Source organism: Hipposideros armiger, unplaced genomic scaffold (assembly GCF_001890085.2).
Source record: "Hipposideros armiger isolate ML-2016 unplaced genomic scaffold, ASM189008v1 scaffold_227, whole genome shotgun sequence".
Lineage (NCBI taxonomy): Eukaryota > Metazoa > Chordata > Mammalia > Chiroptera > Hipposideridae > Hipposideros > Hipposideros armiger.
In genome coordinates this window covers 1,639,311-1,654,960 of record NW_017731577.1, presented here as the reverse complement: position 1 = coordinate 1,654,960, position 15,650 = coordinate 1,639,311, and the positions used below count along the sequence as shown (strand labels likewise).

Below are 15,650 nucleotides of genomic sequence, written 5' to 3'. Positions count from 1 at the left end.
AGAAGGCAGGGAATAATTGAAATTTGCTTAGGTTGTCTAGTACCTAGCAACCACAGTACTTGAAGATGAAGATGAAGAAGATGATGACATCAATACTGGTCATGATGATTTCAAAAGAACGGCACAGAAGAAATGGAATCTTCCCTTCCTTTTTTCTGGGTCTCAGATTGGTCTCTAATAGGTCTCTTTATAGTCAGTAACCTTTTCCTCTCACCCATCTTCTCTGTGTGCTTCACTGTCTACATATGTCGGGTAAATATGTGCTTTATTATCTGATAAGCTGCAAGCTGCAATGGCAGTGTAGAAATGCACACTGTATCTTCTTGTGTCCTGACAATCTAAACTGGTTTTCAGTTCTAGTTCTAGAACAAACATCATCGCTATATCCACCCTCACCCACACCACATGATTAATTCTAGAGTTGAAAAATGAAAAGGATAAATATGGTCAAACCATATCGAGTGGCTCATATGAAACTTGTTTTCCTAATCTTAGTACAAATATAGCTAGATTTTTAAAGAAGAGAAAATATTACAACAATTAGCATAGAGGCACACTACTGAATTAGCTATAGTAATTCGTCACATTTCTCAGCAGACATGGAAGGCTTCATCATCAGAAGAAAAGGCTCAATGATGTTGCTCTTTTTTAGTGAATCAGATACCATGAGCTGCCTGGACTACAAACCCATTATCTTTCAATAAGTGCAGAAAACAGAACTGTACATTTATTCCAAACATCACTTAAGCTTTAATACTTTTCTTACCCAGTATCTTGCTGATGTTGGAGTTGTGCATGTCAGGAAAGGCTTGAAGGATTTTCCTTCGTTCATCTTTAGCCCACACCATGAAGGCATTCATTGGGCGCTTTATGTGGGGCTCATTGCTACCACGCCCCCTGGATTCTCTATAAATTCTTGATTCTGAGACTCCGGCACTTCCTAAAAATAGAAAACATTGCTTCACATTAGTATGAAAACTTTTGGCAGTCCTAGTCCTTGCATTGCTGTTTTTTAGTCTATTAAAATATCTGAAAATAAAAGTGCATCTGATAATGGTACTTCCAGTTCTTGAGACAGATGCTTGTTTATGAAGATTTTGTGATAAGCCTTGTGGTGGCAAATGTTGTATTTATATTTTTAATCCATTTCTAATATATTTCCCTTTCTTACATGAGACTGTGATTTTTTATGTAAATTGGAAAGAAAACTGTTGGATTATATCAATAAACATGCAGGTACTGTAGAAATATTAAATAGGTGAAGAAGCTCACAAAACTGTGAAACACTAATATGTTCAACAGAATGGATGCAGGCAGGTAAGTATGTGTCTCTGCTACCGAGGGACCATCAGAACATAAAGTCCTCATGCCCAGGGACCATCAGAACATGGAGTCCTCATGCCTGTTGCCTCTCTGAGGTCACATAAATAAAAATGCTGCTAGATCAAATTTTAGGTTAAAATACATTACAGACATTCTCCTATAATGTGCTTGACATTATGTGCTAATAAATGCATGAATATGCTGATTTGGCAATGATAGTCTGCTCCCCAAAAGACATTTGAAAATGGTAGGGAAAAGAACAAATGAATAGTTATATTATTATGATTTTTTAAAAAGTCAACAACCACATATTTAAGGTGAAAAAAATATATATATATATTCATTCCTCTGAATTTTGCCCTAATGTCTAAGTTCTCTAGAGACCCACTGAAAGTTACATTCCAATCAGCAAGACTCATGATGATAAAACACAACCAAGAGTCACAGTGGAACTGTAGGGAGCTGCAGTCACTCCTCTAGGCTTTGTGTGACTTTGTAGAATAGCTTCAGCAGATGAAGCAGCTTCCAGAGGTACATGAGTTTGGGGGGCAGGGGGTGAGAAGAGAGATAGAAGCAGAAGAAAACAAAATGTTGACAGAAAGTTCTCTAGGGTTATCATTACAAAAGATGGAAGAGAGGTATTTTGGTACCATATAAAATTTTAAAATAATTTTGGGTTTTTAGAGCATATAGTATCAATAAAAGCAGTGTGTTTCTTCCTTCATACTGTTCTTCTTTTCTCTTCTTAATTTGAAGGAATAGGAATCCACCAAAATTACCCAGACTTGAAGATTTCTATAGCAACAAACAAAAAACATAGCCTATGTGTTGGTGGAGTTTCTCATTATTTCTCATTCATTATATGCTCTTTGGTCTGATGAAGATTGGAAAATATTTTGCACACAAGTATGACTGAATATAACAAATAATAGCAAAAAAATTTTGATGTTTTAATGTTGATTACTACGGGTATATTTTACAATGCTAATGCAACTTAAAATTTATGAAATGTGTGATTACCAGTAAATGTCTTTTTATTGACAAAAATGAGTACTAATATATGGCAACATCTTTCTAAAATGGGTTTGTAAGTAGCAAATGATCATTTGCACATCTGCCTTTTCTTGCTCTTACACCTTACAGCAGCACAAGCAATAAAATGAACATTATGTGACTTCATCAAAGCTAAACAAGCTCTTTCTATGTAGTTAGGCCAGGTTTATCTTACCCAAGTGAAGGAGAAAATAGAAAGAAATGTTTGGATACAATAGACCAGAAAAACAGACTTTTCTTGGATATCCACGGAATAAAGCTTGGTTTTCATAGAAGTATCTGGTTAAATGCTCAAGTTTGGCTAGTCCCTTGGCTAGTGCTGTCCTGGACTTAAAAGTAGAACTGGTCCAAGGCACGCAGTAGAACTTGCTGGAGATTCAAGGGAATCCCTCTGTCCTAACATACGCTTCTCACTGGTTTTCCCGGATGCAGGCAACTTCCTCTGCAATAGTGACACATTGGAGGACACTGCTCTTAAAATCATGTATGTCATCTGGAGAGAGATTTCAAGTTGGGCTCTGCATAAGAGGAATAGTGCTTTCTTCTTTTTCCCTCTTTTTTGTGCTATTAAAATTAGAGTAGCAACTTAATTAGTTGTCACTGTGGATGTTTAGAATGTTCAGAGATGATGCAGACAACAGAAGTCTTGAGGCATATGAGGAAAGCAAGAGGCTGCACAGCTGGAGTTATAGTTGGGTTACAGAGGGCAGGCAGGACCCCTGGCTGTGTGGTAGATAGTATAAGAGGGAAGGGTTACAAAATGCAAGAAACTATCCTAAAAATCCCTTCTGAGCCATGTATTCTGGCCAGGGTTTGAGAAAAGAGAACTGGAAAATGAGCTTATACAAACAAATTTCTGAAAAGTTTGTTTCAGTTTCAAGAAATAGGGAAGAAAGAGACCGGGTAGATGGTGATTGAGAGTATTTGCTTCCCCCTGCTCCTCATGTCCCCTCTGCCCCTTGCGCCACCCCCTAAGCAAAAAATAAAAATAAAAATAAAAAGAGAGTATTTGCTTTAGAATCATGCCATCTTGAATCCACGACCTGCCTCCAGCACTTACAGCCCTGTAACCTTGGAAAACATGATTCAAAATCCCAAAGGGCTCTCTATCTGTAATACAACTTATCCCACAGGTGATGTAGGGATTCATGAGATGATTGATGTAAAGTGCTCAGCAGAGTGCCTGGCACATGGGAACTGCTCCGTACATGTGAGCTCTTATGGAAATGATCAGGTATGAGGTGGCCGCCCTGAAATATATATTTTTAGTAGTTTTAATTGGCACTAAATAGACACTTCTGTATATTACTGAAATATATATGAACAATTTTCACAAACCATCAGAGTCTCCACTCATATTAAAATCCATCATGGCATGGCTAAATTTTCCTTCTTCATTCTGTTTAACTGCTAGTTGCTGAGTCAGACTCTCCAGTGTTGTTTTTTCCTGAAAAAAAAAAAATATATTGAGAGCTGAATCTGGAAATTATAATTATTCAAAGACTTTTTTTTCCCTTGGGTCATAGATAATACATCAGCTTCTGGAAGGGATGGGATGTTGATTTCTTCACCTTTGCACATTCAGCACATTACGTAATTGAAGCAAATGATCAGCAGGTGTTTTGAAGGACCTCTGATTCTAAGAATCTCCTTTACAGTCTTGGCATTTGGGTTTGGTGCGCCTAAAGGATATACTCGTATGATGGGATCCTGGTGACCACCTTCCCAAATCACAAAATGTACACAGAAATTTCATGGAAGCAACCTGTTTTACAACATTTGGAATGCCTGCTTTATTTTTAGACAGACAGTACAGAAGTGGCATGGGGCCCAGAGAAATCCTTCCAAGAGTCAGGTGACCAACTGATAGAAACATAATTCACAGTAGTGCCCTCTGGTTGCCATCTCCTTAAATGCCATCTGCATTCCTCATGCAAGGGTAATGAAGACGTTTAAATATTCATTGCTAATTGCTTGTCAAGTCTCTGTACATTCAGTGTGAGTGCCTCCTACTTGGACCACAATTTGATTTGGATTGCTAAGCCAAAATATTGAGTTGGCGAATTATTTGAGATACAAATATACCAAAATTAGATCTTCAGACATCAAGTCATTTAAAAGCATGCAGTGCATGATTTGAATTCATGGAGAACATTACATTACAAACTAAATTATTTTTTAAGAAAATATAATGGTTCATCTAAACCACAAGAAATATTAAACTATGTCCAAATTAAATAATTGGATGATTTTAAGAATAGAAAAAGGATGCAGTGAAAGGATTACAAACTTTCTCTAGCACTCTCCATCATTGCTTTGAGGATGATGTAGTTCCAAAACGGTTTTAAGAAAAGCATCTTTTGGATTTCATAAAATTTGCTCATATTGCTTTATAATTATTCACCTCATTTACTGAGGGACGCGGTCATGAACTGAACAAGTGAACCACATACACTGTGGAGCAGTTACTGGCACAATAAAATATTCACAAGAAATGAACAATTATTTAGGATAATTGTATTACAGGTAAACTAATGTTCCCGCCAAGAACCAATAGGGTATTGAAATTTGTAATACAGTACCTGCTTTAGCTCAACAAAATCTGACAGTATTACAGTTGTACATATTAGATAAAAAAAAAAACTCCTAAATGGCCTTGGCACTCCCGTTCTGTATTTATCAAATTCTGTACATGATTTAATAGGAAAATATTTTTAATTGTCAATCGCTATAAAACACAGTAGGGAAAGTGGGAACAAAATAATTCTATCAATTTTAATTCTGTGGGATTATCTAGTATAATGTTGAAATAAATTATATATCTAAAAATGTAGAGCCTAACCTAATTTGTTTTGTGTGTGAAATTGGTATTTTCAGGTGCTTTATATGTTCTGCATTTCTTTTGCTGAGAGTCTCCTGTGTACATTCAGCTGTGCTCAGGAGCACCACGGACACCAGCTTGACAGACTCTCTTTATAGTAAATGTAGCTGTTAAAGTAGAAGACAGAAACATTTCAAAAAACACACTCCATCAACAGGCTATGATAGTCCCCAGGTCAATGAAGACTTTACTGTACTATCTTTGGGGAATACACTGGCTATGGATCACCTCTCATGTTTTGATTAAACAGTGAATAGGACAGTAATACTTCATATTTTCTAGTGAGTTTTCTTATTCTGAAATAAAGTCTTGCAAGAACAGAAAGCAAAATGAATGCGATTAAGGTAAGAAAAGAATGAAATGTTAAGTGACTTGTATGGGTCTTGTACCATCTTGCCACAGGCTAAAGTTAGCAAATGATGAGTAGGAAAGTCTCAACAAGTTTTTACAATAATCACCTATTTACAAAGCACATAGTATAATAAAATGATTCAATTATTACCCAAAAGTAGAATTTACAATACTTCTCAAGAGGATGTCAGTGGGAGATAGTGGAAGTAACATGATAGGATGCTTGCATTTTTTTTTTCTTTGTGACCCTTTGTATAGCCACTTAAGCTAATTCTCAGACATGTGAACAGGGGAAATGAGAGGTGATTAGAGGAATCAGAGCATGTATGGGGTGTTTTTAATTAAAACGCCTTACAACAGCATATAAATCAAAATGGTAACATTGCCACATTTTAGAAACCCTCACTGACAATAAATTTAGAATATCATAAAAGAATTGAGGTAAGGGGGACATAATAAAACCCAAGTGATTATATATGCTAAATATATGACATATATGAATATAGTGGTTATTTGGTAAATAATTATACTATAATTCCATATAAAAATTGATCTTGTAGTACAAGTTTATATTTAGTTCTTATGTGTAGAGGTAGATATAAATCTACATGTGGATAGGAGTCTAGGTAATATACTGAACCACCAAAAGAATAAGTTTGATTTAAGAATAGTTGTCAAAGTTTAAATTAAATTTATTTAGGCCTGAAGGAGGAGAGAGAATCAGCCAGATGGTATAAAGCACAAATGCTGGTACACTGGGACGATTCCTCTCCTCTTACTCCTTTCAATCCCACCCATTCTGGGTTACCCCCTTCCTGAGTCTACCTATGCACTATCATATCTAAAACTCAACCAAAGGATTAAATATTTCCCTTTCCAAAAGCCTCTTTTCAAATGTGCAAATATTACGGGAAAAGGTAATATTTTGATTCTCAAAGTTCTTATAATCAAATTAATCCTTTCTAAATAGCGGCAGCTGAAACAAAATGAGGGTAGTCTATATCAGGTAGGAAGGGGATATACAGGAGGATGTTGAAAATGGTAAACACCAAAGAAATTGACTTTGGGAAAACAGGAAAATATGTTGATGGGCACAGGTAACAATTTTTACCAAACATACTCTTAGTTCTTAGAGTACTTAGAGAACTCTTAGTTCTAACTGGCTCCATTAAAACCACATTAGTCAATAATTTGTACAGAGAAGGAGAACCCCATTTTCAGATCAGTGTTTTGGGACACAAATCTAGTATAGCGCTTACACTAGACTGCCCTCTCAATACCATCCAAATGCTAATCTGAAATCAACAAGATTCATTGGTCTTCGCTCCTCTAACATTTTTCTGTTAGATATAAAACAAAAATCAAAACTGAAATACTTGCCAAAATTCTGAACTGCTCTGAATAATCTCGGCATAGAAGGCTCAAACAGAGTAATTACTACAAAGCAGTCAAAATGATATAGTCTTGAGGATTTATAAATAAGGACCAAACAAGATGACCTGTATGCTTCCTCTCTTGAGTGAACACTAGCAATTGGATAACAACTAGATTCTTATCTGGCTAATCAAAACTTACACAATGATGTAGGTTTCCTAAGGTCAAGGGGAAACATTAGGTAAAGGCTGTTTTTACTTGAAAAAATTTTCTGATCCTATACTGACTTGTACACAGATCCCAGTGAATTGTACCTCATCCACAGAAGAAAAGAAAGTTTTAGACTATATAATTTCTTGGGGTTAAATGAATAACTCGAAAAGTCAACATTCAAAGAGTTATTATTGATGTGTTAATATCCACTTAGGGAATTTGGCAGCTGATCTTGGGTCCTGTGACTTATCCAGCAACTTGCATAATGGAAAACAGTACATGTATTGTTTGCAAATGACACCAGGCTATGGTGGGAATCAACAAGGACAGCCAAGGAATATCTAAAGAGGTGTGGTCAATGAGTTGATTAGAAATGGTCAGTAAAGATTTTTACTTTCTAAGCCAACAACATTCAGAATGGCAGAGGCCACAGGGATTAATGGGAATAAGACATATTTGAAAATACAGAAAATAACCCATATAGAAAATAATAAGTTTGGGTATCAGCAACGTCGTGCTTTTACCAAACTCTGCCATATATATCAGCTGCATTAGTTTAGACAAATCAATTAACCTCCCAGAATCCCAAGCCTAATTTATAAAATGGGGTTTAAATATATGATAGATTTTCATTAGTTTTAAAAAATTAAGAAAGATACACTTTTACTATTAGGTAAAAAAGTCAATGAGGGAAACTGAAAAGATCAAGATTCTTCCTAACATGTAAAAATTACAGGATTACAGGAATAAATACTTCAATATGAGTATTCAGTGCCCTGCCATAGTTATGATACTCTACTCTTAATGGCCAAGTAGTGGACTCATGCATTAAAAAGGAGAATCTTGGTAACAACTCTAAAAATTGTTAAGATTTTTTTCTTTCTTCTTGTCTATCATCTATGACAGTGTATTTAATATTTTTTTTATTTTCCATTTGATGCTCAGGCATGATGGTTTACAGCTCCATAACATAAGTCTACTACATATTTAAATTGAAAATTTCTTCTATTCCATTACTTCAACCTATACAGAAAAAAACTAAAAATTCAACATGTTTTTAAAGCTTCAAATGCATGCCTTTTGTTAATACTTAATAGAGCAGTCAAGACAAAACAAACTAAAAACCCTACACAAACAGCACTTTAGAAGAAGTAGGTGTTTCCTTAGCCTGAATTAAACAGTTCATAAGTTGATGGTTCTTCTATTACTCCTTGAAATCGGGATTTGTATAAGTGACAAATTTTGCTCCCCATCAGACACACATACACAAAGGGGGAGATGGGCTGTGGATCAGCTATCATAATGGACATCCCTGAAATAAAGCTCACAAAGCTATAAAAAGCACATGCATGAAATGACAGAATAGAGTGTGACTGTCAAATGTTGACTCAGTAACAGTTAAACCCCTTCTGGCTGCACTTTTTTATGTTCTCCTTCCACATTAATGACACGGGAAGAACAAAGAAACAAAAAAAAGGTTTTTAACCCTCCATTTATGTAAACCTCACAGACCACCAAAGGAGATGAAAAATTATTTATAACGTCATAATGATTTATCGCTTTGAAATATTTTTCATCAGCTTAAGTAAAATACAAAGAAACAATGCGTGTGTCCACCTCCTCAACCTCTCTGTTTCACCCCTGCTTTTTGAGATCACCATTTTCTAAAACAATAACCATCCACCCACATAATCTACCAGCACAAATGGGAGAAAAGACTTTCTTGTAAATTATATATAAATTTTATATAAATACATACACACACTCTCACATACATGTACACTTTCCTCCAATATCAACAAAAATGTAAGCTGAAGAAATCTTTCATTAATTTTACTCTGGTCAAATGCTAATTTATCTATTAGGATATTCCCAGACACTTTGGTACTCTGAAATCCAGTATCCCTTAGGAATATTTTCCCATTCATTTTCTCCATCAGAGAAATTATATGGCTATATGAACTAAGTGGTTGGAAAGGTCCATGAATGTCCTCTGGTCTAGACATCTAAAAAATCCGCCTTATCTATCTAATCCTGATTTTATTCCCCTTCTAAATCCAGAGATTCTCCTCATGGAAATATTAGAACCCAATATCATTCCACACTGTAAATTCCTTTTATTAAATTTGGTAGCCAGCTTCATGAAATGTTTCTTAAGTATAATTCTAGTTAAATGTCTTAGGATCTTAGTTTCATTAGGCAATATGATACAATTTAAATGTATTGACATATCAAGTTTTCTTAAGAAGTATTATAAAGTTGAAGATAGGTGGAATGATGTTGAAGGAAATGCCATTTCTATGAATTCACATGCATAGCTTTCCAAGACAGTAAAATGATTTGTGGATAAAATTGAATCCCTATTTATGATTTTTAAAGAATTGATTTTAAAGTGGTAGAAATATTATAAAGTTTATGACACATAATTAATTTTGATTTTCATGAATCAAGAGAGAAATATGAGGAACAGTGACAATATATATTCCAGAAAAGATAGAGCTGACTGTTCTAAGGATTGGTTAAGAGCATTTAGTAGGCAGTGTGGTGACAAGAAGCTAATATGGATTCATTAAGAAAAACAATGTTATAATGACCTGAGTTTCTTTCTCAAAAAAAAAAAAATGGAATGCAGAACAGAGTAGCTCAATGGCCATAATCTTTTAGCCTTAACTCAGCTTTGGCTTATGTTCTTATCAATACCCTTGTTGTCAAGATGGAGAAAGTGCGTAGGACCCTCAAAAAGAGAGCTGAATGGGGTGGGAAGAGGACATCAACAATAGCCATCTTTAAATATCTTAAGAACCTCCATATTTAAAAAGAAGAAAGACCTGTTCTTTTCGAAAGAGATAGAATTTGGCTATATGTAGTTAAGAGATAGTACATTGACCAATGGTTATAAGTTATTAGTTAAAGATAATGAAGCACTGAAGGAAGAGTTTTCTAATAGTCAGAACTATCTATCCATTGAACGGCTGCCTCATGATGTAGAAACTTTCACCTCCTTGGGGGTTTTTAAGTACTGGCTATATGACTACTTGCCTGGCATATTAGAGGTATTGAAGAGGCAATTCAACGTCAGACAACAGGCTGGATTAAAGGCCCTTTTACATTTTCTTTTATACCTGCAATTCTATGTCCTACTTGCCTGGACTCCCTAAAACGAAAGTACAATATTTTGACAAGTGTATGAAACTATACATGTTTTCTCTATCTGTAAATGATAATTTCCTCAAAAGTTGTTAATGAAGTTTTAAAAGTTAGTCACTCAATTTATAATTGAGAATTCTATGATCATTCTCTTAAATTCAAAGAAGATATTTCAAATTATGAAAAACAACCCCAAAATACATTTATTGAGATATATTTTGTGAGGAGACTGTCCAATAATAATCAGATTTACAGATTCAGATACTTCATGAAAGGCAGTTATATGCCCAAATTCAACATTATGATTTTGTCTTTAAAACAGAAAGCCACTGTCATGGAGAAGAAGTCACTGAGGCCTGAGGACATAGTGCACAGAAAAGCCACTCAAGGAAACTATGGAAAACAAATCATTCACAAAGAAGGCACATATGAATATCCTCACGGTAAAATATTGGCCCTTACTTATTTCTTGTGGTGGTGCTTATTGTGAGTACATGTGGAAGAGGGAAGCCAGGAGAGGAAAAATCTAAGACCTGAGTTTTCAAATGTCTGTACATGTGGTCAACACATTCAACTAAAGTCTAAAAAAATTCTTTGTTGTTATTTCAAATGAGGGCAGATATAGATACTGTGCACGACGAGACAAATCTGAAAGGTTAATGTGAGAAAAACAGGGTGCCAGTAAAGAAAAATAGTAGAATTCACAACTTACACAGGATGTCTGGGCAAGTGGAAGGGCTACACAGATGTAAACACAAAATTGGAATGTTGTCTGACAATAATTGTTCTATAAACAATGGGTAACTCAGTTACTGAGCTACAGAAACATGGAGAATTTTTCTCTTTATTTTTCCTTTTCATGGGGTGAAAGCTATAAAATTGTCAGCATTCTTATGAATGTATTCTCAGTAGCCAATAGTTACCTCAGTTAAATAAGTATAATTTGACTACTTTATTATTTAAATTTTTAAAAAAACTTATTAACTTTATTGGGGTGACACTGCTTAGTAAAATTATATAGGTTACAAGTGCATAATTCTATAATACATCATCTATATATTGCATTGTATGTTCACCACCCAGAGTCAGTTCTCCTTCCATCACCATATATTTGTAGTTTAAAAGAGTTGAGATTTGGTTCAGAAATGCTGGGTCTGACAAACAGAAGCAGGCACATCAGGGTTATAGTTCACTTTTCCATTATTCATGGTACTTTTAGGGGAAAGGAGAGAAAAATGTAGATTGGAATAGCTATTTAAATGTCATTTTAATGAACAGCTAAAACTTCACATTTTATCAGAGCAGCTACGAGAAGCAACATCAGTAAGATTGAACACATTCTTTTTGTTTTCTTAGCTCATTCTCCAGTGAAGGGATACACGGTAAAGAGAAGACCGAGAAAGGGAGAAGAAACAGGAAAAACAAAGAATTGGAAACAAGACATCCAAATTGTAGAGATAGTGATTGCTTCAATGAGATTTTTGTGATAAAACCTCAAAAACAATACACTAAATAATACACACAACGAACATCGGAGAATAAGCTAATAAAACAGGCACTGGGTTACTTTCTCAAACTTCTTCAGCACTGTCCATTATTAGCGAAGAGTCTGAAATTCTAGCCAGAGGTCCTTGGTTTAAAAACTGACCTACCACTTGAATTCCTGTAATCTTCTCAAAACTCAAGTTTTTTTTTATTTTTTAAAACAAATATAAGAATATTGTTCTGCTTATAGTACATATGAGAATGAAATTTGATGTGAAAGTACTCTGATAAAGGTAAGACAAAAAAATAAGTATCAATAGCTGTTATTATTCCTATGACTCATTCCTTTCTCATTTGTAAAAGAGGAGGAAAAGTATAATTGTAAAGATTCAACGAGACCCTTTGCGATAAATGATAAAGTCAGAATATTTTCCTCATAATTTTTAATCCATATTGGTAAAGTAGCTTGCAATAAATGACAATAGAGAATGCAATATATCCACTACATGTAAGAGGGAGATTGAAAAACAAATGTCTCTTTATTTCAGTGCCTTAATGTTTAACAGTTGTGAAGACACCTATTTGATCTTGAGAATGAGGAAGAAAGCAGGGGAGAAGGGAAGGAAATACAGTGGTCTTAAGAGACCAGGTTTTTAAACATCAGACTGTGGTCCACAATAAAAGTGATTCTTACTGTGTTTACAGAAAATTGAGAAAAATAAAAAATGTGGGCTCATATATATCAATTTACAACCCCATCACCTTGGCATTAATTATTGTTTATTCTTCTTCTAGTCTTTCTTCTATCTACAGTGGAAATAGGCTTTTAAAACATCTAGATCATCCTCTATGTGGTGTTTTCAAACCCGCTGTTTTCAAGAATACTATTGTGAGCATCGCCTCAGATCTTTAAATGAATAGACAATTTCAATCATCAGCGAGTCCTGCCTATGTGAAAGCCCAATTTAGCATGCCCTCTGTGTCTCATTTTATTGGACCATCCTGCACTAACCCCTCTACCAGAATGATGTAAAGAACACAAGACTCTCTGTTTGAAAACACGCACAGCTTTTCTAGGCTTGAACATTAAACCATAAAAAGTTTACTGAAAAAAAAAAAAAAGAAACCTTTAAAAAGCTCCTTAAAAACTCACACCATAATTGCTCCCCACCAAGCGTGGGCACTTGCTAGCTGCAAGTAGTGGCACTGTGACAAATGTAGCAAAACTGAAAGCGGGCTATACTAAGAGAAAGAAAAAGTCTTCCACTGGCCATCTGTGAAAATAAGGCATGTGGCCATTAAATGCAGAGGCTGTAAATATACACAAACTCCATGAAGCAAATGGCAAAAAAGGACTAAACTTCAAACTCAAACAAATCAAAATGTTTAATGCATAGTTACCACTGCTGGACGAAAACAGCTCTGATCTTTGCAGTCTGCAAACTCGGCATGTATTTCAATTAAATACCCCCAAAAAGAAAGGGAAGAAAAAGAAAGAAATGAAAAGACAGGAAAAAAAAACCCATCTGGAACAAAAGGCTATAGACAGCCTATACTCAATTTCTAGAAACAAACAGCCCCTTTAACTTGTACCAGCCTGTTGAGAATGTCGATTGGAATTATTGAAAGGCTGACATATAGAGTGATGGATGGGTGATGACATAATACCTATTTGCCTTTTTGTCACGGTCTTTGAAAACTGGCTGCTCTGTGCTGATAATATTCACTGAGGGGTTTTCTTCTCCCTTCCTGTCCCATAAGAAGTGTTCCCTAGCTAAGACACTCAGAATTGAGAAGGTTTTATGAATGAAAAACAAAAGAAAAGAAAACCTAGGGATCAAATGCCAACTTGCACAGAAAACGCTGCTCAAGATTTTCTAATAATCAGTTGCCTAGAAAGCAGTTCTTCATCCATTTTATATATATTTTCAGAGTAGAGAGGCTCCGATAATAAGAGGCAAATATTCAGTGGAAGATTGTGTGTATCTTTTAGTTAAAGTCACCAAACAAATAATCATATGTAAAGTAGAGATTTAAAAATAATATGTACTCACTTTCATAAAAACAAAATACCAATCATTTTAATTTGTTCCTAGGCAAAATCTAACCAGAGGATTTAAAAGTTTAGGGACATTTTTAACACACACACACACACTTTAAAGCTGCTGCTTGGTCACACTGTGGCAATGGTGTCTCATTTCCTCCCGGAGGATTTACCTAACATGCCTTTCTCCTTCATGAAGTTCTTCTGTAACCACTGAAATATCTAATTCTAATTTGACTTCTCTAATACATTTTAGCTAAAGGCAACATGTACAAAAAGCCATCCATTAATCACTAATTAATTGTAGAATCGTCCACTGAACAAAGGCATGAGTCCCTTCATAGTTACTTTGTCAAAGCAAAACCTGTAATTCACAATTCATCATATGCCTTCTCCTTTTCTAAGGGAAGGGGCATGTGTTAGATAACGCTGAACTAGATATACTGTGTCAGTTTCTGAAGAGTTAACACTGCTTGCCCCATCCATCAGATGGCCAGCCAAGCATCAGGAAAGAATGATGGATGTAAAATTATTACAGAGCTGCCATCCGATATACTTACTGCCATTTGTAACTAATGCTGGGACTGACACACTTTTTTTTTCATTATTAAACATCCACATTAAATCAACATTGGTCACTGTCATTTCATGTTTGGCACTCTGTTAAAGGGAAAGAAAAGGGTTGACAATGGCAGAAAAGAGGAGGTTGTAATGAAAGAGTTTCCAAGTGCCAGAGTAATAAAATTAGTCTTTATTTACACATCAGCCTACGTATATAATCTGTGGTGAGGATTCTTATGAATATGACTGACAACTGAAAAAAAAAACTGATGTCATTACTGGGTAAATTATTATTTACAATATACATGCTATTCACCGAATTTTCATCTTTTTCTATGGGAATTTGCAAAGAATTTTCACTGAACTTTAGAAGGAAAAGCAAGACATTTTCCTTGCTAATCTTTGCAGTTATAGATGAATTCATAGCATGTGTAGATATTTAGATTTTAGGCACACTGTGGGCAATTAATGCTTACTGAATACATTCTCTACCTTAACAAATGTATGCACACATTTACATGTTTCTTTTTGTGAGTGACATCTGTTTTATATAAGAAAAGCCAAAGAGAAGTTGGTCTTAACATGTAGAGAAACGTCTGTGAAAACACATTCATTAATTCAACCTGTCACTGAGCAATGTTTTCTTGTGGACATGTTTGCATGGAATTTAATTCTTTATGAACCATAGACAAGTTACAAGGAAGGTCCTGAACATACAATAGTGGACGAGCAAAATCAGCTAGATAGATGACAACAAATAGAAACCAATAAAAAACAAACCAGGTTTGAGAGCTTTGATATCATTTTTCTAAGGTAGCTGTGGCTCACAACGGCCTTTTCCTACCCAATAGCTATTCTGGACCTTCTTTTCTTCACTGCCAATATAATCTTTGATCTTAAGATATCCCTTGGTCTAGGGAGGATAGGAGAAGGTCTCTCATTCACTCCCAGAAAACAATTCATCATCAATTCGAAGTAGTCTCCCTTTGACCAGTAATTGTCTTAAAGAGGTGCATACGACCCAACTTTACCCAAAGGAGAGGTCTGTGGAAGTCAGCTTGAGGGGTACGGTGAAACATCCCTATATGAATAACATTAAAAAAAGAAAAACTTGGGCCGGCCGAGTGGCGCGATGGTTAAGAACTTGCTTGGGATGCCAGAGGGCCCCGGTTCGGATCCCACATATGAGGGCCAGTGACACTGCCCTCCACAGCTAAG

The 15,650-nt window shown here is 35.3% G+C and overlaps 1 protein-coding gene across 11 annotated transcripts in view; it reads right to left on the bottom strand.

Annotated features, from left to right (window-relative positions):
- SOX5 (SRY-box transcription factor 5) overlaps positions 1-15,650 on the bottom strand; it is a 987,332-nt gene that overhangs the window by 7,696 nt on the left and 963,986 nt on the right. For all 11 annotated transcript variants that reach the window (XM_019654616.1, XM_019654621.1, XM_019654620.1 and 8 more), the window contains 2 exons: positions 3,715-3,823; positions 767-940 (listed from right to left, as the gene is read on the bottom strand). In XM_019654616.1, the coding sequence (XP_019510161.1) occupies positions 767-940; positions 3,715-3,823 (283 nt within the window). The remainder of the gene's footprint in view (positions 1-766; positions 941-3,714; positions 3,824-15,650) is intronic.